Source organism: Heloderma suspectum, chromosome 4 (genome assembly GCF_057233095.1).
Source record: "Heloderma suspectum isolate Gila_16-S chromosome 4, 16-S_ref, whole genome shotgun sequence".
Taxonomy (NCBI): Eukaryota; Metazoa; Chordata; class Lepidosauria; order Squamata; family Helodermatidae; genus Heloderma; species Heloderma suspectum.
Genome location: NC_139461.1, coordinates 225,001,133 through 225,027,409, shown reverse-complemented (window position 1 = coordinate 225,027,409; position 26,277 = coordinate 225,001,133). Strand labels below are relative to the sequence as shown.

Here is a 26,277-nt window from a genome sequence, read left to right as displayed (position 1 = left end):
CTTCTCAAATATTTTCAATTGAAATCTGGTAATCAGCCCAAAGTACATGAAGCTTAATCTCTGCAGTTCTCCTGATACTGTCTCCTTACGAATTTTAAATAAAATGAATAAATATAAGCACTTATCTTGGGATACATGCACTACTGCTAACATGAACTCCTTTCTACTGCAAATATATGCACAGGAGAAATGCACAGAAGAAGTCTATATGAGGCATAGTGAGAAATAAGCAGAGTTAAGGAGATGCTACCAGCAGAAGAGACACCATCCTACTGATACAAATGTTATGTATTGCTAAGGTCTGACAATTGAACAAGAGAAAAGGAAAAAATCTCATCTTAAACAGACATAATTAAAAAATCCTAATATTTGAGGATGAAAGCTCCAGATCCAAGTATAATCATGTTCACATATTGCTGGCATTTAAGATCAACTTTATAGCCCACTGCAAATTAATGTAGTCCTCCAAAGCACTAAAAAGTCAGCATGATTTTTGCTTCAGGGCGGGGGGGGGGGGGAGGGGGTCATCCAGAGAAAACTAGCAAGAAAATCTCATCACCCAAAGCTGAATTTGGCCAGACCCTTGGAAACTATGCTGATACACACAACATGTTTTCACTGAAGACTCATTTTAATTATCAAAACCTTTGTTCTGCCACAACTCTAGAGCCACTGAAATGGAATGACTAAATGCAGGCCCATGCTCAAGGCCTAGGAATTCACTCCATAACCTATTAGCAAGAAAGGTTGAAGTCTAAACCTCCCTGCCATACTCTAGCGATTTCTGCATGTACACCATAATAATAAGCACCAGTGGGAGCTTACAACTATGGACATCATTGGCAAAGTCCAAAATGCACCAGGTATGGGTCTTTTGCAAACATAAAGAGGCACATCCCAACCTTCACACCAGCAGAGTGCTCAGGGTAGCTAGTTTTATGTCCCCTCCTCAGGCCCGGTACGCCGGGGTGAAGAACCCAAGACACTAAAGAGCACCTTCAAAGAAAGAAGCCCAGTGTGCCTTGATCATTAGCTTCCTAGTACTCTAAGCCAGCTTTCCCCAACCAGGCACCCTCCAGATGAGTTGGGCTGCAACTCCCATCATCCCCAGACAGTATGTCCCTGCTGGCTGGGGATGATGGGAGTTGTGGCCCAGGCCATCTGCAGGTGTCCAGGTTGGGGAAAGCTGCTCTAAGCTTTCTCAGCACCTGAAGCAAATAGCAGGTAGGCACAGGTAAAGGATAGAAAGGGCAGCAAGCATCCCACACTTATCACCCCGAAGACACAGAAATAACTGCTCCCTCCATCCTGCTCAGGCAGCCATGAGTCCTGCTTGCAACCTGCAAGCAATCCTTTCTACATGGTTGATCTTTTCTCCCCTGTCAACAGCTGCACATCTTTTACTTTCTTGGTCAAGAAGAAATTCAAGTGCTTCCAACAAAGCCGAGGCAGCCTCTCGCAGCAAAGTGTGCTGAATCGTCAAGGCAGTGGCTACTTCTCCTCCTTGCTCCTCCCACCCTGCTGTATCAGTGCTGAAGCTGAGAGCTTGCTGCGGACCTCCCCATCATCAAGTCTCCAGGGTATAACGCATCTCCCCTCCCCCACAGTTAGCAGTAAACCAACAGCCATTTCGGTTTAAAGCAACAGCACCTCTCCTGTTCCTCCAGCCCGTTTGTCTTTTGTGTTTCCCGGTTGAAGAAGAAGAAACACCATGCAAAATTTCTCTCTTCCACCCACATCCTCAATGCTAAATCTTATGGTCTGTCATCGTGACACCTTGCAAAACAAATTCCCTAAGAGGGGCCATGTTACAGCCTCTTAGGCAACATTATCAATTTAACCATCTCTCCAATAATATACTTTTTTTTTTTTAAAGAACACACTGAACTGGGTATTCCCTTTCGTCCATTTTGCTATTAACGTGATCACAATTGCAACCCAATTAGAAAGCCCTCTCCAGCTCATTGAAATACTGCCTGGTTGCAGCAACATTCATATGTTTGTTGTCTGTTTACTCAGAACCTGAGGAGCAGGTTTTGCAGCCAGCTCTGATAAAAGGAGCCAGCAGTGGCAGATGTTATCTGAATCTTACCCCTATCATGGCTGCTATGACAGACTTGCTGACTCATGAGAAAGGAGCATGGCTGCTTTCACATTTCATGATTTTCAGAAACTATATCCTGAGCAAAAAACACACAAACCCACATACCCTATTTCGTACACACCAGACACGAAGCCAACCCTCCTGTTCATACTTTCAGGTTCTAATCCTGATTACTTTCAAATATTCAACAAATGGCAACACTACAGACTATATATATCCCATGTCCACTGTGGTTATCTGCATGACACAAATTTGCAGCCATTTGCCATAAATGGCAAAAGGTAAAGCTACTGGTTACACCAGCATGGCTGGCTGGCTGGCTGGGGCATGCTGGGAGTTGTAGGACTTTTTTTCTCTCTAAACATGCATAGCATTGAGCCCTAAATGAGTTTGCATTTAAAACGTTGTAGTTCATTCCCTTTGCCCCTCTACATGTGACAATCCGACCTACAAAACTCATGGTCATAAATTCTTGTGCATGGACTGCTACTATGCTACACTTCGAGGTGACTGCGGTATTCTTTTTTTTTTCTTTTTTTTTTTAAGGATATTATAATTTCCCACCATTCAGATGTAACCTGTAGGGCTGCAACACTTGGCCAATTGGTTACATTAACTACCATTAGAAACCCTTTTGTTCAATTAAAACTGTATTCTCAGTTAACCGGGAATTTTTTTAAAAAAATTGTTACGTTTAATATGTTTACGAACATCACAAGCAGCAGGCACCATCATAAAAGAGGCATTCCACCTCTGACATTAGACCAGCATTCCCCAACTGTGTGCCTTCCAGATGTGTTGGACTACAACACCCAGCATCCCCCAACCAGCATGCAAATATCTGCATAGTCATATGCGAATATATATGCAGAGTTAACCAATTAAGTAACAAACATCCATATCAACTAAGATTTCTTTAAATCAAGTGAAAGGCCCAGTAATCTTTAAAACAGTGTTCATGTGTATTAACCTAAACAGGGGTATAAATAATCATTTTGAGCAAAACTCCATCTGTACTTCAAAGACTCCTGGCATTCTGGGTATATTTTATTGTGCATTTAGAAACACAAGAAGCTGCTTTATACTGAGTGGGACCATTGGTCCATGTGGTATGACAACACTGAGTGGCAGCAGCTTTCCAGGGTTTCAGGCAGGATTTTTTTCCTAGTCCTACCTGGAGAAGCCAGGGATTGAACCTGTGACTTTCTGCACACAAAGCAAGTGCTCTACCACTGAGCCACGGCCCTCCCACGTTTATGATACAGTGAATCTGTGTTGAGAGTTGGACTTAGAACACATTTAGACATGAGTTCAAACCCCTGCTCAACTAAGAAGTCCACTGGGTGGGTTAGCCAGGCTCATTTGCAGTATTCCCCATCTGCAAAATGGGAATAATAAATCAAAATCATGAGATGGATGCACCTCAATGGCGGAACACATGCTTGACATGCAGAAGGTCCCACACTCAATCCCTGGCATCTCCAGGTAGGGCTAGCAAAGACCCTTGTCCGAAACTGTGGAAAGCAGCTGTCAGTCAGTGTAGACAAGACTGTAATTTGGACCAATAGTCTGACTCAGTATAATGTAGCTTCCCATGAGATCTCTAACTTAAGACAGTCAACATGCAAAGAAACTCAAGGAAATCATGTCATATCACACATGCCTTTTTCCTTCTTCTGAAGTAAAGTAAAGTATGAAGCATGACTTATAGCTCTGACCTTCAGTTACAGCAGAAGCAAGCAAATGCACGTCTACAGCTGCATTCCTATACCCACTTACCTGGGAGTAAGCCCCATTGAACTCAATGGGACTTGCTTTGGAGTAAATATGTATAGCAACTGATGCCCTCCAGATGTTTTGGACTTCAATTCCCATCAGCACTAGCCAGCATGGCCAATGGTCAGGAATACTGGGAGTTGTAGTACAAAACATAGAGAGAGCACCAAGTTGGGGAAGGCTATGTATAGAATTGCAATGTAAGTAAGACTTAGGCAACTGTTATTTTCAGACAGTTTAAGGTGGTTTGAAAGAGTGACGGCTGGTGGTGGTGTGTACACTTATCCAACTTTCACCTCCAGTGAACAGGTTTTTGTATGGATCGGACCACATGCAAAACCTGTTTGACCCAGAACTAAAGTGGAGGAAAGGAAGTGCATACACACCCTAGGAAGCAATGCCTCTCTAAAAACCATTTTAATTCTCTGAAGTACTACTGTCTGCCTTCACCCTAAGTCTCGCTTCTGCTGAAGGCATCTCCTTCCATCCGTCTTGCTTCTACCCAAAAATCTGCTGCATTTTTAATAGGTGACAGAAGAGGGAGTCAGGTTCAGGTATAAATGAATTATTTTTTTAAAGGAAAAAAAACAGACACGCACGCATGCACACACGCACACCAGAACAGCTCAAGGATACAGAGTGAGTAAGCAGAAGAACTCAAGACTACCTACTTCCCACTGTGGGGCTTGCTATGCCAAGGGAGGTGGGAAGGTTCAGGTGTCTTCAACACCTTTAACTGTAAAAATTAGACACTCCCCAATATTTTGTTTTTAGCGGCTTCTTTCCTTCCTCTACTGCATAGATGAATAAAGGTAACTACTCCAGTCATATCTAGTTTGGCCCCGGGACTCTGTCCAAAAGACACTACAAACACATATATACCTCATTCTCAAATAGAAAGAAGATACTTGTTAGCGTTTCTATTGGCCTCCTGTTCCATCCTCCGTTACCACCTCACCCTCAAGAAGATGAGTAACTATTTGTTGCATCAATGAGTTGCTACTTTTACCCAAGAAGTCAAGTTCTTTAAGTTCAAAACTTAAGCCCAAATGATGCCTTAATGCTAACATCTTAAAATTACAAATGCCAAGATTCCGTCTAAATCGCAAGAAACATTAAGAAGCAAAATTAATTTGATATGGAGATGATGTTCCATATAAAGAAGTTATCCAGTTGTCTGGTGCCTCCACAGCAGTTTGTCATGATTTGGCCTTAATATTTCTGGCCATACTAAATGGTCCAGGAAGACAAGCTAACCTGTGTAAGTCTATATCCATTCATTAATAGCAAAGAAACATCCAGTTGACTTTAGCAATTTTAGCACTATGATGCTTGCCTGGTTCTCCAAGTTCCTTATTGTAATTTCTTTTCCTTTCTAGCAGAACACCTTGACCTGAACAAACTTTGGATATTTCCTGGTCGCACTCTCCTCCCTGCAAAAGATAAATGATGTCACAGAATATACTACACAACCTCCTTCCAATAAAACAGAGCAACCATCTTAAGTCAGGGGCTGCCATGTAAATTTTGATCTGCACAAATACTACATTTCATCCCTTTAAAGCCGCCATTACTGAAACATAACCAAAAACATCTGCAGAACCCTTAAAATATTAAGTTTTCTAGGGCTGAGCAAACCGTTGTTATGAGAAGACAAAAAGCCTGTATTTAAATGAGACACATAAAATATGTTACAAAAAGGTAGGATAAAATCCAAGCTTCCAAGGTAAGGAAGGAAATGATCAACAGAACAGGAAAGCCCTACTCATATTCACACATGTTGCACAAGCCTAACAAAATGTTTTAATTGCCAGCTTCAGGAACAGGAGATAACAAAATTTCCCTGAATTCTTCTCCCTAATAACAAAAAAAGTCTCTTCTCTGTGCTGTAAAACCTTGGGACAGGAACCTGTGTTATGATTGCTCCTAGGTGGAGGGAGAAGTCTCCATTATCTTTGTGTGTGAATTGCGTGAGTTTCTTTGTTCCTCTGAAAAAAACACAGAAAGGAAATGAAGGAAGGTTTACAACAGACTTCCCCAACCTAGCCCCCTCCAGATGAGTTGGGGCAGCAACTCCCATAATTTCCAGCCAGCATGTCTATGCTGGGTGGGGATTATGGGAGTTATAATCCCAACACATCTGGAGGATGCCAAGTTGGGGCAGGCTGTTTTAAAAGGTTTGCATTTACTCAGAGCTACAAGTCTGTCAGACCCTTAGAGACAGACAGAAACACATACACACCCATTACAGACAAACTTCATTCATTTGTTTGGGGACGGGGGAATCAGCTCAGAGGTACAAAATGCACAGCACACTGGGAGACCAATGCATAACCACCCAGCCCAGGCACCAGATTGTGCATGCAGTCAAGTTGGTCTGAAGCAAAATGGTGTGTGTGTGTGTGCGCGCGCGCGCATGCACGCATCTCAAGGAGGGGGAAGGAGTGACCATGTCTTGTAGAAAAATAGCCTTTCATACAGATAGCAAAATGGCTTTGTTTCCCAAACCAGAACAGCATCCTCTTCTAAAAGTGATCAAAACCTGTACAATAAGGAGCAGTGGGGGGGGGGGGGCGGTGAGAGAAGAGGAAGAATGAGGAGGGGGGAATGACTCACTTCTATGTCACTAGCATCTCAGCACTACACATCTTTAGCTAAGACTGTTCAGAGTGATCTGTTCAGGGCACGGGGGGGGGGGGAGGGGGGAGAAGCAGGAGATAAAGAGTTGTACAACCCTCCCTCCCCTCATGCCCTCTCTAACAAGCAACCCATGCCAACAGCAGATTACAAGTGATCTCAGCAAGCAAGAGTACAAAGGCGGGGAAACAGCCAAACACAGACCTCTGAAAGAGTGCTCTAGTCATTGTGTCAGGAAGTGCAGTTTGCAACACCCACAGGATCACAAGAGAAACGATCTACCATACAAACAAACAGCTCCAAAACGCACAGACACTGCTTCCCCCGCCCCCATGCTTCACCTACTTCCAAACAAGTAAATTCAACAATTTAATAAATTTAATAAATTTCAGTATGCAAATGTTTGCCTACAATCTAGGCCTCCTTAATACAAAAAACAAAACAAAGTAAGTCTCACCTTCCCTCACACTTATGGTAAAAATACCCCATTGTCAATAGGCAAAAGATTGACAAATTTAATAAAACTCTCCCCACAGCCTGCTCCTACCCAAGGGTCTTCCCAACTGAGCCCCTGAATTTGGAGAGAAGAAACTTCAGATCTTTTGTTGTGAGGAAACTACATTTTGCTGTCTTCTTTCACAAAAGACAAAGCACACGTTGTGGGGTGGGGGTAGTAGGGGGAAACGTCTGTTTCCATTTGAAACTGTCAAAATTAGCATGCAGTAATTAAAAATCACACCCTTTCTCTTAATAACCTAACCAGCATGATACAATCAGGTTGTGCCAACTCTTTAATCTAATTGACTAATTACAGATTTTAATTTAGTCAGTTACTGAACAACTGTTGACAATTTGTTTTCATTAGGGACAGACCAGGATAAATATTTAGGCTCCCCAATCACAGAGACTACAGCGTAAGCGCTTTGCCATGACCTCTGGTTTAATGCTTTCAGGATTTTGTCAATATCAACTAAAAAAGGAGGAACTGCTTTCGAACAACCATCCATTCTCATAGCTCCTATGCAACTGTCGAATGCCAAAATCACTCTTACTTTAAGAGCATTAGTTCACTCAAACGACAAATAGGTGCTTGCCTCCAAACCAACAATCAAAGCTTTTAAAGTAGCCCAACCTTATAGATGAATGTGTTTTAATGATGCTTTTTTACTTTTACATAGTAAAATTATTTTCTTGCCACTGGTTTATCAGCCATGGATCATTATGAATAAAATGGGAGTCAACAGAAGTTCATTTTCAAGGACAAAATTAAACATCCAACTTGTTTAAGCATCCAACTTGGAATAAGTGAACAAGAGCTTCTTCCAAGGTGAATTGCAAGAGCTTCTCTCTCAAGCAGTGGGGCTTGTGATGGGGTCCAGCCCAATACTGTGTGTACCCATAGCTTACTCTTTCTCTTTTTTCTTGAACTAGCTTAGTTGCTTCAAACTTTTAACATTTAGTAGGAAGATGCTGTAGACTTGTTAATGTCTATCTGCTGAAACTGTAGTGCATTAAGCAGCCCCAAATAGCCATTTTTGAACAAAACCCAAAGGGCATTTTCCCACACAGTTCCCCCATTCTGAGTAAACAGATACAATTAAGCTAAAACTTTAAAATGCACATGCCCTCTGCAACCCAAATGGGGGAAGGAAAAAGCACTGAAGCATCACCCCCTTGGGATTAACTGCACAGCAACACGCCACTTCAGGGATTCATACGAAGGTATCTTGCAGTCAGACTCTAGCCCAATATTGTCTACCTTGATTGGCAGCAGCTTTCCAAGGCCTCAGGCTCTCTCAGCCCTACTACTACCTAAGGCTTTATGAATGCAAAGCATGTGCTCTAAATTATGACCCATCCCCTTCTGCTGTTACGTCTGCTTTCAAATAAATTTACTTCAGAGACAAAGCAACAGAGTACCTTCTGAAGAACTGTGGCAGGGATGAGATCAATCTCTCGTCTCCCTGCTCTCCTCTTCCTAGCCTCCACATCCCTAGGAGTGGATGTGAATCCACCCCCTCAGAAGTGGATAGGAATTCCACATCTAAGCAAGAGCCTGTTCAGACTTATTTGCAGCTATTCCCATGTCTGTTATACTGGGAGAAGCCTATTGTGCGATTTGGATTTTGAGGAATCACTTCGAAATGTCATGCAAGTGTACAAAACCCAAGATTGACCCCATGTCTACAACAGCCTTCCCAACCTGGTGGCCTACAGATGTATTGGACTACAGCACTCATCACTCTAGTCAGCATGGCCACTGCTGGGGATTATGGGAGTTGTAGTCCAACACATCTGGAGGCAACCTGGTCAGGGAAGGCTGGTCTACAAGAAACATTTTTGAAGTAGCCCAGCAGAGCTGATATTCTCAAGCAAAGGATCCATCTACCCTAGACCATGAACTTGTCCTCCACCAATAAGAACAGCCAACTTGACACACTCAGATGTTTCTTTGCTCTTAGCTTTCTATTCATCATATTAACCTATAAAAAAAAAACCCTCACCACAAATACACTTCCTTGTTTGTAAAACATTAACCACCTATTTCAGATGGGTATTGAGGATGAAGGAGAGCATGACTGTAAAGCGCACTTTCCACATTATTTGTATGGAAGTGGGAAAGAAAAACATCCAGATTTCAGACATGCTGTAGGTAAATTAGGTCCATTTATTAATAAAATTCAACACCCTGCACTACTGTGGGTTTCACAACCCACATTACCCCTGACTAATACTTCTGCCACTGCTTTATAAATCTCCAAAAATCAAACATCTTCCTTCAATAATATGCTCTATAACCTGCTTGCTCTTGATGTTAGGAAGTATCCTTCCAAAAATTAAACACAAACTTGCCATCATCGCCTTATTTGTAAGCCACTTTTCGACAAGAAAAAGCAGCTCACAATGTATCAAACAGCAATAAATATAACAACTGGAAAGACCTAATAGGAACAGTTACAAATAGCTATAGTGTCAGTAGGTAAATACAGAATAAAAATATAATTCAACACTTATAACACTGAACAAAACAATACAAACTGACTTGCACCAACAGCTTAGAACTAAACAGGAGACAGAATAAAGCCTAACATACAAATACACTACATAGAAGGCCAAATAGATCTCCATTCCGTGAAGGCAACATGCGGTTTCCACAATTCACCTACAAATATTGGTTGGCGCTGCAACCACACTTCTCACCTAGGAGCCTGGTTCACACGTAACAATAACCTAGTTTTTTAAAAAAAAAAAAATTCTGGGTAATTGTGTACAAGGCACCATGCTGGTGCACACTGCCGATTGCTCCCACTGCATGGGTTCTTCTCTGGCTTCTTGGACAAGCCAGTGTTCCTGGTTCACAATTAACACTAACTAAACCATGAATGGAAGGGTCTCTGTTTAGCTGCTCTTGCTTGTGGTGGGATTGATCAGGCAGCCCCATGCTGCCTAGTTCATAACCCAGAATGAACAATAAAAAAATCTGGATTATTGTTACAAGCAAACTAGGCCATGGCAGCCTTCCTCCTGTCTCTCAGCTGGATCTCTTCCCTCAGTTGTAAAGACTGCAAGCCCCACAAAGTTCTGTTGATGCAGACCAAGTACTTCCTTCCAAACCTTCAGACAAACTTAGCACCTTAAGCTGAAAAACATTTCTCTCTTAAGAAATACCTTCGCATACCTTAAGGTTTGGTATCCATGGCCAGAATCCTAAACAGACTTACTAGCATTTAAGTCCCGGTAAACTGAGACTTCAGTAAACATAGGAATGTGCTGTCAGTCTTTGTTCACAAAATATCCTCCCTGCTGTACAAAATGCCTGTTCCCATAATTTACTTCTCTCTGTGGTGCATGAACAGAAGAGGAGCGGGGGAGCAGCATGCAAAACTCTGGCCCATTCCCAATCTCTCCCTAGGTACAATCCCATCAGGAAAATATTAGCTGAGCAGGACCAGTGTATTCTAACCAACACCTTTCTGCCCCATTAGTTCACACAAAAAGGTCCATATGTGCTTGGTAGACACCACCAGATGTGTTAGAAAGCTTGTAAGAAGCTACAGTGCTGGTTCCAGATTAAGTCTGCTCTTTCCTACCAATTTTCTCGAGGTTGCAGCAAGTACATACATACCCTCCAGCTATGTGATCAAACACCAGTTGCTAGATCTATTCCTCCATGAATGTGCTCAATCCTTATTTAAATCCAAATACAACAGTAGAGAACAGAAAAAAACCATCCATGATAAAGCTCCACGAATATTTCCTTTGACTGGTTTTAAACCATCCCCTGTTAATTTAATCAAATGTCTTTCATTATAAATATTTTTTTAAAAAACAGGTCCCTATTCACATGCTTGTTGATTTCATGCTCACTCTTTGGTTTTCATTCCAGGGTTACTAGCTAGTAATTTCAAATGGTCATGAGGGTTGCCCCATGGGTTACTTTTTCTAACATGGAGATTATACTCCATGGAGAAAAAGCAATGTGGGAAGTGGCCCTCAGAAGGCCTGGTGGAAGAAACCCCCAAAGGCTGCCAACAGGCTTCCACACAAGATGCTAAAGAAATGGTGGCCCACCAAACTCGGACCACAAAATTCTGTTTTTATAAGTTTACTTAGGGGCATGTTTTAAGAACCACTCTTCTAACCTTCAATTCTATGCCGCCTTGAGGAATCCACTGTCTCAAACAAGCTGGGCACCAGTCAAAATGGATAGCATACTACACAGGATGTTCAGTCGCAACCAACTGCAAAGTTAAAAAGGTGGAGCAGATCTGGAACACTGTGGGTTACTATCTCTTCCCTCTAAACTTTCTTAACCCATTCATTTTAATCAGTGGTGCAAAAAGTCACCCCTCAGTCCCTGTCTTGGGGCCTCCCAGAACGCCAGCATCTCCTGTCACTGAAAAAAGAAAACAAGTTAGAAACACACTCTAGAAATGGGCTCTATGGCTCCCACCATAGAAGTCTCATTCTTAGAGTGCCCTAGGAAGCTGTGCTCAAAGGTCTGTACTGGCTTCGTAGGACAGTTTCGGAATGGGGCTTCTATGGCAGGAACTATAGAGCATGTTCCTAAAGTGTTTTTCTTTTCTTTTTTCAGAGGTGGCTGAGAGAAGGAAAGAGTTAAAGCTGTGAGTGAATGGGTGTGTGCATTTGTGAGCGAGTGGAGAAGTGAATGGAAGGGGATGTAAGTAGTTTGTGTGTGTGAGGGGGGCATAGGGGGACCCGAGTCCCTGAAAGTTACCCCCTAGGAAATGCAGCACAAGTTGCCCACCTATCTTAAACTGAAGGTTTTTAAGTATTACAGTGTATACCAAGCAGTGAGAGTGGTGTGTGTGTCTGCTGGAGACATACATGAATGTGCGTGCATACATGTGCACACATACACATCTGAAGTCCCCACCTCACCAGCAGATGCCCAATGCAGCCCTCAGTGCTGAAAAATTTGTGTACTCCTGATTTAAATTAAAGGAGAACCCAAGAGCATAAAGTGTAATTTGACAGCAGTGCCTTTCAGGTACAAGAATGCCCAAAGCCACTCTGCCTCATATATCTTTAACAAAGCTTAAGAAGCATCAATTTGGTAGCCATGGAACCTTCAAGACCAAGGAGTTTGTACCCTTGGAAAAGAGCAAAGAGCCCTCTGATCATAAGACTAAAATTAGGACCTGTTCAGACTTTCAACAGCATGCTACTCACGGTAGTAGCTCATAGTATGATATGTAGTCCACATGTGATGGAGATGGTAAAGGGGGAGAAAAACCATGGAGCTGTTAGGTAGGGTCCAACAGTGCCCTACAGTGGTGCACACACAGCCGGCCCCTACCACTGAGCGGCAATGTAGCGCTTCTGGGGGCAAACCCCCAAATGACCGGAAACACAAGTTTCTGGAAGAGGCAGGTCACACCTTCCAGAAATGAGCACTTCTGGTGCTACCAGTGGTAGGGGCTGCACGCAAGCTGCCGGTGGTGGGGACAATTGCAGGCATACCAGGACTCGCTGTGCTGGCTTCCAGAGGTAGGGCACAGTTAGAACCTACCCATTTATTCCCTATTTTTTAAAAAAAAAAACCAACAACCCTAAGACATCATGCATAGCATTGGCAGAAGCTTAGGGAAGGCTTCTAAAGTTCTTGCTAGAAGAGTTTCCTTACAAATAAGGAACTCCCACGTTTTTTCAACAATTTTTTTTTAAAAATTCAATACAAACATCATCCAGGTACCTATAACATTTATGTAGCCATGTAAGAGCTATTTAGTGGAGCATTAGGAGAGTGACGATGGAAAATCATCCAGATATACTGTAGTGTAGAAGTAAGCAACCATATGCCCTCCAGATGTTTTAGACTACAACTTCCATAAGCCCAGCCAGCATGGCCAATGGTCAGGGATTTTGAGAATTATAGTCCAAAACATCTGGAGGACACCAGGTACCACCCCTGGAGTGAGATCATGCGTCATCAAGGCAGTATCTACTATGGAGATCTGTTCTGAGTAAGCAGAATTCGTACCTGTTAGTTGTCAGAATTGCGAAGCCACCTTCTATCTAAGAATCTGGAAGGCATGTGAGCATCATCATGTCACGATGGAGAAGGCCCACTTTGAGGAAATGGATTCTTGTCGCATTCTCCCAGCAATTAAGGTTAAGTCATGTAGAAAAATTATTTATGTCACACCTACTGCTTTTGCATAAGTGGAGCAAAGAATTATTTAGATTATAATTAACTTTTTGACACAAAACAGGAGGTATTTTTTCAAAAAAGGAAAAGTTTAGATTTGCTCAGAGAAGTTATTTTTTGCTGAAGCTAGCAGAGAGATTGTGTTGCGCACAACCTTTCTGGCAAGGTCCACCAGCCCCTCCAACAAATTCTACAGCTGGACCAAAATATGCCCTGGTTTTTTTTAATGACTAAATAAATGCAATTGTAATATAGAAATTTTACATCTACAATTTTAATTTTTTTAGGGAGTGGTTTCAAAGGACTAATACCACCAAGGGGACAGTTACTTTTTGAAGTTTTGAGTACAATTAATTAAAAGTATCCTGTGTTGTAGCATTTTTGCACTGTCACTCAAAGTTACACTCAGAGGAGCCTGTGCAAACAGAATAATGCCACAAAAAGTACGTAGCGACAGTCAACTAGATTTAAGTTCATTTTCTGTAGCTGGAGGCCAAAATCGACCAAATTGGTTCTAGTGATCAAGTTTTCTGCAATTCCCCATTCTGTGTATTAGCTATTTGACAGAAATTCACTGCGGTATTTAAACTGGCAGTCATCACAGCTAACTCAAATTGTATTGGCTTTCACAGTGTTGAAACGCTGAACTGCAATCATCAATCGGCCAATTCCAAGATAACGCGGTGGTTGAAATTCCCTGTCATGCTGTACAATCCCTTTGTAGCTCACCAGCTCAGAAGATGCACAATAAAACCTGCAACAAGAGTGTCTGGCAACACCGCCACAATGTAATATGAGTGCGCTTACGAAGGGGCTTTGCCTAGAAGCAAGATAAAGGCAACCGTGCCAACAGCAGTAAACCTCTAGAGAGGGTATAACATTTTCTTTTGGAAACACACAGAAACACTGAAATTGGAAGCACATTTTGGATTGCTCTTCTCCCCACCCCACCCCTTGATATTTTTGCAAATCTCAAACACTGAAACACCACATTAAAAGCACAGCAGTTTTTTAAAAATCCAAAGACACTAAGTGAAATTAAGCTTTTTTAAAAGGCAACTTTACATGAGCGTGCACAGCTTCATATTAGCTGATGTTTTCATAAGTAATGTTAATGTGTTTCTATGAAAATCTGTTGCAACCAAAACATAAATTACACCACAATGCTATGCCCCTTAAATAGCATCTGAGGGTCCACAGGATACAGTAGATCCCCTCTTCTACAGCCAGAAAGAGAGCTCCAACTGCAGAGCAGATCTGAGCATGAATTTCCACTCTCACAAACACCTCCAAGCCACTACAGAAAGTTCTGCGAACTTGGAGAAGGAAAGGGGAGGGGTGGGAGTGTAGATCCACCAGATCCAATTGGCTCCCGGCCCCTGGTAGAATCTTAGAATAGTAGGGTTGGAAGGGGCTTGTAAGACCATCGAGTCCAACCCCCATGTAAATTCACTAGATGGGCTCAGAGGCCACCTAGTAAAAACTGCTGTAAAGGAGAACAGTCAGGGGAAAATAGCCTCCATTGCTCCTCCCACCCTGACGGCAGCAGCCTAGCAGGACACTGGATGCTTGGAAGTCTCCAAGACTGGAAGCTTCCATTCTTCATCCCCCAGACTTGCAGGACTGCTCTCAGAGTACTTTTGCAACATCAGCCTAGAAATTCAGGATTTTTGTTGAGGTTTTTTTCTGTGCATATTAAAGCAGCAGAGATGGGGCACAAACTTGAAAACAGGTAGGCTCCTTACCTCATACCACCACCACCCAAAAAAATCAGTCACCAACATGGACATCTTACCAGTACCTTGTCTTTGCAGATTTAACTGTTTTCTGCCACAATTTTGGCAAGCAGATTTCGTGATTTCTAGGAAAACACTTATTCATCCAAGGATATTTTGTGCTCAGCTAACAGTGAAAGAGTTTGTCTGGTCTCCCAAGCATAGTGATTATTCAGCTATACATCCCCTTGTACAGGGTTTATGTGGCACCTTTTTATATTGCTGCTACCCAAAATTCAGCACATCGCATCCCAATCTCAAGAATGCCTTTTGAAATCAGTACAGGTCAGCCATCTCAAAACTCTTATGAATCGATTAGGACACAACCACCCCCGCAAGAACAGGGAATGCTTTTTGTTGTTTTTTTTAATATTAAAAATGTTCTTTGGGGAAATTGCTTGTTGCTCCTGCTGCTTCTATTATCATATCGTTATATTGGGAAATGAAATGGAAGTTACACAGCATGCAAGTGCTGTTATACAGGCTGCTAATGAAGCATGGTTTCCCATTCTTTGAAGCATGTATTCCCCAGGCCTACTGATCTGGAGAGATTTGCTTCTTACACGTCCAAGTAGCCACACCTCAACCATAAACAATGGGAAAGAAGCATAGAAAGGAAATGATGCCACGTTTTAAATGCCTTTCAACATGCACAGAATGTCTGCCTTTCATACCTAATCAGTTAGGCACTCTCTCCGTTTTAAGACAATATTTTTGTTTTCAGTCCTATTATACAGGGAAAATGATCTCCCTCACCAGAGTCTCCACTAGTGCAGAGAATAAAGGAATCCAGACATATGCGCAAGCTGCATCTTTAAGTCTGAAGCCATGCATGTCTACAAAAGTAACCCAATAGCCATCCAAAGCTTAAAAGAGAATTTTTACCAATCATTTTGACAACTCATAATAGCAATTTATTTTTACCCCATCTACCACATTAGTCATCTGTCCACTCAGGTCATGATTTGCACAGGCCCCCCCGAGTGAAAATCTTTTTTAGGACGTAAACAGCAGTAGCTATTAACATGTTCTCGCAATCCTGCATGTTCCTCCCGGAGTCTCCATTAAAACCTCCATATTGTGTCATTCCCAATCATGTAGCCAACTATCCTCTAGTCTGGTTGGGAGTCTTTCTGAATGAGTCACTTATTCATTCATTAGCAGTTCAGAAGGCTTGCTATTTAAGCTATATGCTGGGCACTTATTCTGTCAGCCTCCATTGGGGTCCTTGCGAGCGGGGGCCATCCTGGCTACATGTCAGGCCAACAAGCAACTGCCCTATAATCTCAAGGCTCTCATCAGCAAGATTTTTTAGACCTTCTGCATTTGACACTCTGTCCAATTTCAGCACCAGATGTTCTGCGCAGGGACAGTAATTTAGAAGATCAGGAAAAGAAGGCTGTATATTTAGTTTGATATTCTTTAATAGCCACAGTACAATGAATTCTCTTCCTAACCCTCCCATACATGAGAAACGTAGTCACAAAATCTAGGCAGCAACATCTCTTCCAAAGCAGAACTATCCTAGAAACACACAAGCACATCTACAGTGAGTGGGAATTAAACTCTCCTACGTGTGACAGGAATATCTGCATCTTACGCACATGTGCATAGCCACTACAAACCATATCTTGAGTTTCTGAAAAACAAGCAAACTTCTGTTCAGAACACACAACACAATTACATATCACATATTTTAACTTGCTTGCTAAGTTCATTATTGAAAGTACACTACATACTCCCTTGTTGAGAAAATATAAATTTTGAAAGAGGAGAAAATCCCACCTTTAGAGTTTGATACTTCTATGACTAAAGCAACACAGTCATGACAAAACATATTAGCCAACTACTTCAGCCAACAGTGCTTTACAAATAAACAGTATAATGAAATAAAGGAGGAGGAGAACAGGCGGGAACAGAAAATCTTCTTATCGGTCCTCATAATAAAACCAAAAAGGTAAAGTACTTAGGACTGTTATGAAACTGTATTACACTGAGAATTAAAAAGACACACAATCAGGATTGTGTCTATTTGCTGTTAAGCTTAAAGCAACATGTATTAAAGAAGTTTATGCGAATCATCTAATGCACTCATGCCTATTATTAGAATTATTACCAAGCTAAAAAAGATTAATTTCTCTAAATACAGTAAATCCTCAGACACTATTATAAGACTGCTGCTAATGTAGCATTACTATATCTTGAATGCCAGTGCTATTCCTCCACACCTTATGCTTTGCATCCAACAGGTCTCCTATAATTAAAAACTATATTAAGCCATGTTTCATAAGGGACACCCTTAATTCAGAAGCAGCTACGACCGAAAGGAGACCTTTAAAAACCCAGCAACTAAACATGGCCTGTTCAGCGGCTCATTTGTTACATGTAAATATCAAGATCTGAATCCTGAACGTATTTACCTGAGTGTTAAGTGCCACTGATATCAGTGGAAGTCACATACATGTAGCATCTATACTATTTCAAGCATCATGAGAAACAGACTTGCAGGCCCCATACAGAACTGGAGCAGTTTGCTTGTGGGGCAGTTGCCATAGGTTAAGGGAAGCACAGAAGAGGTTGCCCTAACTGGGCTTTAGGGTGCCATCCTATGCATATTTAAACTGAAAAAAGTCCCAGCCAGCACAATGGGAGTTGTAGGACTTTTTTCAGTCTAACCATGCATAGGATTGTGGCTTCTTAATTTTCTGCCACAGAAGTAAATTGAGCCAAATCATTAGAGCAGACAGTAAACCATTGCTCTTGGACATGTTTGTTATGGTGGGGGACAAAACCACCCTAACATTAATAACATTAATATTTCCAAGAGCTTTTGTAGACCTTTCCCCCATTCAAGTGAATGGCAGTCATTCCCGTGTGGAAGAAAAGAAAGCACTGTGCCCACGGGCAATACTCAGATGGGGGGGGGGTCTACTTCCTACCAGTGACACTGGGGTCACCAGTGTCAGGACAGAGTTTCTCCTCCCCCTAGTGGTGTCCCCAACTGCAGTCCACTTGTCCCGGAATTGTACAAGCTGGGGAAAGGGATACAGGGATGTGTGCACCCCCTGAGGACGAACACCATGGCAACAGAAACATCAGCCTGGCCTCAGCGATTGGCCTGAGAACAAGTAGATGTATGGAGCTTGCTTCTCCCTTCCCTGCCAGAAATAACACTTTTCTCCAACTGCCAGTTTCCCTGGGACTGCAGAACTGCGGGGAAGGACATTCTAGTTGCACCAGTCTATCCAAACACCAGCAGCAAGGGAAGATCTTTCTCGCTCCAACTACATATATATTACAACTCCCCACTTTGCTCAGCACTGTCAAACTGATCTCCCTCCTCTACCATCTCCCTCTTTTCAGTTTGCAAGCCAGAGGGTAGGGCCTGTGTCATTTTTATTGACAGGGAGACAATATTTGACAATATAAGTCTAACACAATTTTGGAGACAATATTTGTCAATAAAGCAGGATAAGATAAATGCACAAAGAAGCAAACATTTTCAATTACCCCCCCCCTGCCCATTCTAAGTCAGCGAATTCTATGTGGAATGTATATAGGGTGAAAACTAGAGCACAGTTGCAAACTATTTGCCAGATTCTAGGCAGATACTAGGGCCAAATATAGTGTCACTTTCCCTTCTGTTTTGGGGTGTCACAGCATACACTTCTTTGCGCAAAAAGATCAACGAGTCAGAAAAGTAACTTCCAAGCCTGTTCACCGTTGGCTCTCTCTAGGGACTGGGTCAAACCAAAAGGACAAAACCAGATCAATGCCCAATCATCTGCCAATTTTCTGGGAAACACAGTCCCATATTCCAGTTGTAGTTGCAACATCAGGAGGGGATAAAACTAAAACTAGCGATAGTGGCTTTAATGTGACGTTCTCTTTTCAAAGCACATTCTCAGAGGTAACACTAGGATTTAGCATGTCCATGATAAATACAAAGTAATACTCATTTTGTAGTTCTTCCCATGCTTTGCCCGACTTGGGAACCATCCTCAAACTTTTTACCAAGAACTACCTCTGATATCATTGGTTGAGTAACAAGAGCTACAGTTCCAAAGTCTGTGAATACAGAAACCAATACCCCAATTCCTATGTTACCAGAACAACCCTGGAGCTACTTCTCTGTTGTCAGGTCTCACACCATTCCAGTTAATATCCACAGAGATAAACCATGGGGCTTTAAGACAAATTATACAGTTCTTTCCTTTGCCAATGAACCCTTTCCTTAGGAGCTGCGGTAGACAGGAACCATGCTCTTCAAGCAACCCTATAGACCTTACCAGGGAGGTATGCATCCAGAAGGCTAGGGGAAAGCAGTTTCCATAACAAGACTTAAGAATCAGGTGTAGGATTGACTGAAATCAATAGGGCTTCCTTCCAAGGAAACACGTTTTTAACTGGGCTGCCCAGCTCGCTTTCTCCTCACTCACCCCAATTTCTTGCTCTGCATATTCTTTTGAGCCTCAATTCAATGTTAAGTTGAACAAGAACCAGCTACTTACATTTTTACCCTTGGCAACTCAGCTCTTTACAGTTCCTACAGTCCGCTTAGGTAGAGGAAAGTTGTGATTTGGTTTTTATTTATTTCTATCCTGCCTTTTTTCCTCTTGCAAAGAACTGAAGGCAGCTTACATAATCTTCCTCCTTTCCATTTCATCCTCACAACACCCCATGAAGTAGGCTAGACTGAGAGTCAGTGACTGACCTAAAGTCACCCAGCGAGCTTCAAGGCCGAGTGGGGACTGGAACCCAGATCTCCCATGTTCTAGTCCAACACTCTAACCACTATACCACACTGGCTCTAGGTGTGATGCAGTCAAAGTGGCACAGGAGGAGGCAGAGTGAAATCCTAATCAGCAACCTTACTTTAACCAGCCATGAAGTGTGCTGTAAAGAAAAGAAAAAAGAGAAAGGACAATACACCTTTCCTTTTACGAAGTATCAAAATTGACATGCTTCTGGGAACTGAGCACTCTGCCATCACAGGTAACCCAGAGAATGCATCAGAGAAGCTGACAAGTCAAAGTTTATCCAGAACACTATAGTACAGCTAGCTTGGGGCAATGTCCCCTCTAAGAGGATAGGGTCACTGTAAAAAGCTTCTAACATTATCCTCTTTGGGGCTTGTAGTGCTATGGTTACTCTGAAAACATTTGGTTCTCTATAAAAAAGCAAACTCCACATTCTCATTTCATAGATACCTGTTATTTAACCCCAGGGCCCCAAGCATTAATTTGTGGGGGACAAACCATTTACTGTTTCACAAAAGAAAAGAAAAAAGCACAAGCCTGCACCTCAAGTCAATCTCCACATGCAAAACCTAAGCACCTTGAAAATAATTTTCCTCTTGCAGCCACTTTGTAGCCCCTTCTCCCATTAAAAATTAAAGTAATAATGAAGTATGTGCTGCAGTCTTAATGAAAAACCATTGGATTGGTATTTTAAAGCCAAAGATATTGGCTCTAAGGCTGTAATTCCATGCACACTTACTTGGGAGTAAGGCCTGTTGAACACAGTGGGACTTACTCCCAAGTAAACATGCACAGGCTCACACTACTCAACAACCTTCTGATGAATTCTTATATACTTACAGACTTTGGAGAGCTTTTAAGATTACATTCCCCTTCTAAAGAAAGAACATTTCACATTCAAATACAACCATCTACTTATGTCAGAAAGTTTGCAAATGAGATTTCAACATGATAAATATCATCTCTGCATCTCCTTCACCCTCCTTATCCTTGTGAGCCACAAGGAAGATGCATGACTATGTAGCTAGATCAATATGCACCACCTTAAAGTACTCCAGATAAGTATCTGAACTGGATTCACATAGCTGTGACTTTATAAAATATTATTCAACCAAATCAGAATGGCACTGGTAACACCCTTTTCTTCCCCTGCATTCGCTCTGATGTACTGTAGTAATACGAGTTTACTGTCAAAGGGATTAAAAATTTGTTACTCACATAATCATGAAAGGCTTTTGCTTCACTTGAGTGTTCACAAGTATCTCGCCTTTCAGGAGCTGCACAGTAAAGGTCCCAAAATACACTGTATAGGAAAGGAAAGAGAAGTCAGTTACTATTATTGTACAATAAACAATAAACATACAGTGTCTTGATATAAAATAAGTCTACCCATTCCATCAGTTCAGTAACAAGCGGCACTCTTCAATCTTATTCAATCTTTATTTGAGGAGCAACTAAACGCTTCACTTTTGTTCTGCTCGAGACTTTCCCCTCCAACAATACCCAACTAAAGATAGACAAGATATGTATATAGAGACACAAAATTTCAATGCATAAATTTCAGTGAAAGATCTCCACTTTCAGAACCTATCAACTTCAGATTATTTTTCTTCTTTTAAAGAGATCTCCCCGCCAACCATTAGAAAGTTCTGTTCACTATGCCAGAGTTTGACCGTACTGCTATTTTGTGTCTGCGTTCGACCAGAACTTTATGCTTAGACCTCTTACACACTACTGCACATTCAACAATGCTTTTAATCACCCACTCGTTGGAGCCAAATGTGTCCGATTCAAGTTGTGTTGATCCATTAAACCTGAACACATCTCCTTCCACACATACAGCTATCTCCTAAACCAGAGGGCAATCTATTAGAGCTGTTCCAGTGTGACATTAAATGCCATACTGTCAATACAACATTGATTTCATCTTCTGTCTTGGATGTTGCACGTATATAAGCATCGCCATTATGGAAGCCTGCTAGATAATACCATTAACTGTGTGCCCTGAATGTAAACAGCACTCATTTATGCAAACTTTGAATTATCCAGTGTGCTGCAATGGTCAGTGTGTGACCAGTATTTAGGAGATCCAGTATCAAATCCCCACCCAGTCAGAAAGCTCACTGGTTGGGCACTCACCATCTCTCAGCCTAACCTACCTTAGAGGGTTGTTGTAAAGATCAAATGGGGGAGGTGGAAAAGAGAACCATGTATACTATCTTGAGCTCCTTGGAGGAAGAGTGGGATATAAATATAATAAATAATTTTAGCCTTCCCAGGCACTCAAGTAAGACTACTTGGTGGAGGGGAGATGTTCCTGTGTTGTGTTCCAAAGTGCTCCTATGTTGTTATTCAAGTACTGAAGACCTGAAGTATTGCAGATACATTATTTTTGTCTTAACTCTGAGTTCTGGCCAGTAGTGACTACATGGTACAACAGAACCCCCAATATATAATATTGAGTAACAATCCAAATGGTGTTAACACATGGCAACTGACAGAGAATATTTTTCCAAAAATGTTCTTGCAAAATAGACACCAGAAGGAGAAAAAAAACTCATTCAACTTTCCTGCTCTATAGGTTCAGAACAAAGCAGACCTCAAAACTATGTGCTACCCAACCTCTCAGTTAAATTATTATCCAACCCACAAATCTAGTCTGCCTACCTAAGCAACATGTCCCTCAACTCTCCATCACAGCCAAATTGTATCACATACATCATGCTGAAAGCGTCCCATTCTGTGCTAACAAACTACACTGACACACAATAACCACACCACATGAACATAGGTTCCCTTGAAACCCATGGGATTTTCTTTCAAGAAATGTGCTTTGGACCAGGTTGGAAGCAATGTTTTTATCATCCAGTATTATGTTACCAATTGCACAACTGCTTCAGTCATGTTGAACCTGTCTGCTAGACTATCTATAGGGGACACATACTCACTTACCCCTTATCAGTAGCCTAAGAGTAAGCTTAAGAAAAGTGGCCCACCTTTCTTTCAAACTTTTAAATGAAACTAGACATCCATCCACAATACTGATACTATGCTTCCCAACATTTACTTCCCCTCAAAACACAAGAACACATCTACAAAATAGCAAAAGACTGATCTAGTCTGCCACACATTCACACCTTGGCAACTCAACAAACTGGGGGGGGGGGATGATGCATTTCACATCTACAAGTGCACCATGTACCTTCTTGTCCACACCTTAAAAAACAACAACACATAACCCTCCTGAGATCTAAGGCACTCTGAATCACCATCTTTAAGGAACTAAGGGCCTCCTTGTGCCTTTCTATAGGATAAGGAGAGAGCAAGCAGCATCTACTTTGGATAGCTTAGACACCGTTCCAAAAACAAAACCAGACAACTGATCAAGACTCTCTTCAATACTTCCCCTGACCACCACCCCAGCCCCCAATACTTGCTCAACTAAATGCTACCCTCTTCTCCAATTTTTGTTCCATTAAATCCTACCTAGGATGAAGAGACAAGCTTGCATTGCAATTATTTCTATTTATCAACAGAGAAACACAAGATCAAGCCAAAACTTTTGCCTGGGACATTCTTTCCCACTTACAGTCAGCTAAGCACAGAAGTTTCTATTTGGGGAAGAGAAAGGAGCAGCACACTTACCACCACCATGAATGTAAAAACCCAGGAGGTTCTCCTAGTGTGATATTTTTTTCCCATCGGATCTGTAAACAGCAAAAGATGCAAATAGGTTAGGTTGGATACCAGGAGGAAAAGATGCTTCTCCCCACCCCCCTCATACTGCTACCCCCCCACCCACACACTTCACCTCCCCTTCCCCCCCCCAAACAGCCTCTGAGGCCAACTAGCAATAATGGCAAAAGGTGATAAAAAATTCAAAATGGAGGCCACAGTGCCTGCTTCCGAAAACAAAGGCTATCTAAAACTGGGGGTGAAGGAAAGGGGTCAAAAGTAAACAAAGTCACTCACCTCCGATAAAAAGGTCTGTGCTGATTTCTGTGCTCCTACATGCAGCAAGTATTCATAGACATACAAAGCTAACCTGCAAAAAGGGCAGAATAAGACGGGGGGGGGGGAGTGGCAGAAATAGAAAAAGAATAAGCAACCCCCCCCGAACTGAACAGGGCTTTCTGGAATTGTCCCACCTCCACACTAAGTATTCTGTTTTTAAAAAGTGGGAATGAACCCAGGTTAAAACCAGGGCAGTGAAGAAATATCACTTCCTTCCTGCCTCTGGTGCAGAGAGAAATGAGTAGTGCCCAGCAAACCAGCCCCCCCCCCAACATCCCACCTCAAAAGAGAAGTTGAGACTAGCTCAGTGCAGGAAACAAAATGCAACTTCTTCTTCAGGCACATGCCCCACTTGTAATGCAGCCAGCAGCATCCCCAGCTATTCACCAAGGCTTGCTGCAGCCCAGACAGAGGTGGCTATGGGGGTCTCTCCCTCTCTCCGTGCGCCTGGACAGATTTGGGGATGCACGGCTGATTTGCAAAGTGCTTCCCCCCACACCCCCCTATCCCCCCCTCCCCTAAATCCTCTCCTGCTAAATCCACTGGTTTTGCCAAACTGGCAAACTCTGGAAGCAAGGTGGAAAACGAAGAGGGCCCAGGAGAAGGTTACCAACCGCTCGTTGCCTGGACAAAGCCCTTTCACCCCTTCCCACTCGCACAGACGGACAGACACTTCAGACAAAAGGACGCGATGCAAGGCTGCATGCGTTCCTCCATCATGCTTTTTTTTTTTTACACCCGCCACCCTTCTGCTTCTCTCCCCGTCCCCTTAAATAATCACGCCACAGAACCCCAGTGGGGAGCCTCTCGCCCGCCCGCCGCCCCCTCCCCAGCCTCCCGCCCCTGGATCTCGGTCTCCACGCTCGTCCCCTCCAGATGCCCGAGCTCCCCTCCAGACAATAAAGGGACGAGGCGGAGAACGCCTGCAGGAGGAAACCATGCCCAGCTCCCCGGGGGTCCCCGCCGCTGCCTCGACGCTTACTTTTCCCGAGCCTGCCCATCCGAGGGCACCGCCGAGCCTTTGCCTTTGGCGAACATGGTCCGCAGTAAGGAAGAGGCGAAACTGAAGCCGCCGCCGCCGCCGCCGCCTGGCTTGCTTCGATGCTGCTCTGTTTCCCGAACCTCGCTCTTTCCCCCAGCTGGAGCTCGCCCCGCTTCTGCTGCTGCCGCCGCACCGCTCGCCCTGGTCGCAGCTGTCAAAGCCCCAGCCCCGGCCTCGACCCCATCGCCCTGCCCCTGTCCTCGGCTCCGGCTTCTTTCCCAGCTGCTCCTGCCGCCGCCGCCGCTGCTGCTGCTGCCGCCACCGCGGCTGCCCCCGGCTCAACCGAACGTGGCTACACTAGGGATAGAACGCGGCGGGCGTCAACGTTCCACAATGGATACATTCCCCGGCCAATCGGCGGCCTGCGGGGGGAAGGGCTGCTCCGCCCTTGCACAGCAAGTTTAAGGTGGCGCCAAGGGAGATGCGGCCGGCCAGTAGTAGGCACGGATACTCCAGCTCGGGCTGCTTCCTAAAGGTCCCCCCAGCTGGGAGGGTGGCCTTCGCCGCCGCTCCTCCTCCTCCTGCGCCTAGGAGCTGAGCTGGGACCGAGCTGCCTTTCTTACCCGGCTCCCTCCTCAACCCAGGTACCCTCCCCTATTCCCAGCCTCACCACCAGACACCCTCCCGCCCCCCGCCCCATTCACCTTTCCCCTGTGCGCCTCCACGCTTCCAGACCGAACTACTACCTTGCTCGGAAGCCCTCTCTCGCTGGCTGCAGTTCAGGCCCCCCTACCTGCCCCCGCGTTCCTTCCACGGCCGCATCTGCCTCCCTCTTTCCCCTTTCTCCTGACCCTACTCCTTGCTTCTCCCTCCGTCCTCTCCGCGTTCCGCCCCGCAGCCCCTCCCCGCTTCCCTGCCTTTCTTTTCTCTGCCCCGTTACCTTCCACATGGCTCTCCTTAGAGCCGACCGACTGACGCCGCGGTCCTCAACAGGCTCCCTTCGCTCTGGTGTGTGCGCGCGCGTCCCACAATGGGACCACCAGCCTGTCTTATGGATCGCAGTGTAAAGTGTGGAAGCAAGAGGGCTGCATCCCCATCTTACGCGGGTTACTTACTCGGAAGTAATTCCCGCTCGGTTCAGTGGGGCTTACTCTCATGGAAGCGTACGGTACAGGGCTGCAGCCGAAGTGTTACTATGAAGCGGTGGGGTATGATCTCTGGCGGTGGAGGTTTTAACACTGGGCTTGCTGGTAGCCATGTCTCCACCTACTAATACAGCTTCTAAACACGATTACGAAGAAGTAAGCCCTACTGAGTTAAATAGGACTTAATTCCAAGTAAAAATTAATAGGGATGCGTTGTTAAGCCTCTCCTTCGTACTCCTTGAATTCTCAATCGCTCTCCTTCCTCCGCAGTCCACACAGCTCCCTTGGCCCCCTTGAGGCTATTTTTTCTTCTCCTTGGGGGTGTGGGGGTGCAAATGTCGCCTCCCTGTTTTTCAAAAGCCAGGCTGCTTTTACTAAAATTGCTAATAGGATCTGGATCGCCCTAATATG

At 43.6% G+C, this 26,277-nt stretch overlaps 1 protein-coding gene across 4 annotated transcripts in view; it reads right to left on the bottom strand.

Moving 5' to 3' along the window:
- Window positions 1–25,056, bottom strand: part of SSBP3 (single stranded DNA binding protein 3) — a 224,012-nt gene extending 198,956 nt beyond the window's left edge. For all 4 annotated transcript variants that reach the window (XM_084852425.1, XM_084852426.1, XM_084852427.1 and 1 more), the window contains exons 1-4: window positions 24,722–25,056; window positions 23,698–23,770; window positions 23,371–23,432; window positions 20,944–21,028 (exon numbers count right to left, since the gene is read on the bottom strand). In XM_084852425.1, the coding sequence (XP_084708551.1) occupies window positions 20,944–21,028; window positions 23,371–23,432; window positions 23,698–23,770; window positions 24,722–24,777 (276 nt within the window). In that variant the 5' untranslated portion in view covers window positions 24,778–25,056. The remainder of the gene's footprint in view (window positions 1–20,943; window positions 21,029–23,370; window positions 23,433–23,697; window positions 23,771–24,721) is intronic.
- Window positions 25,057–26,277: the final 1,221 nt, after the last annotated feature.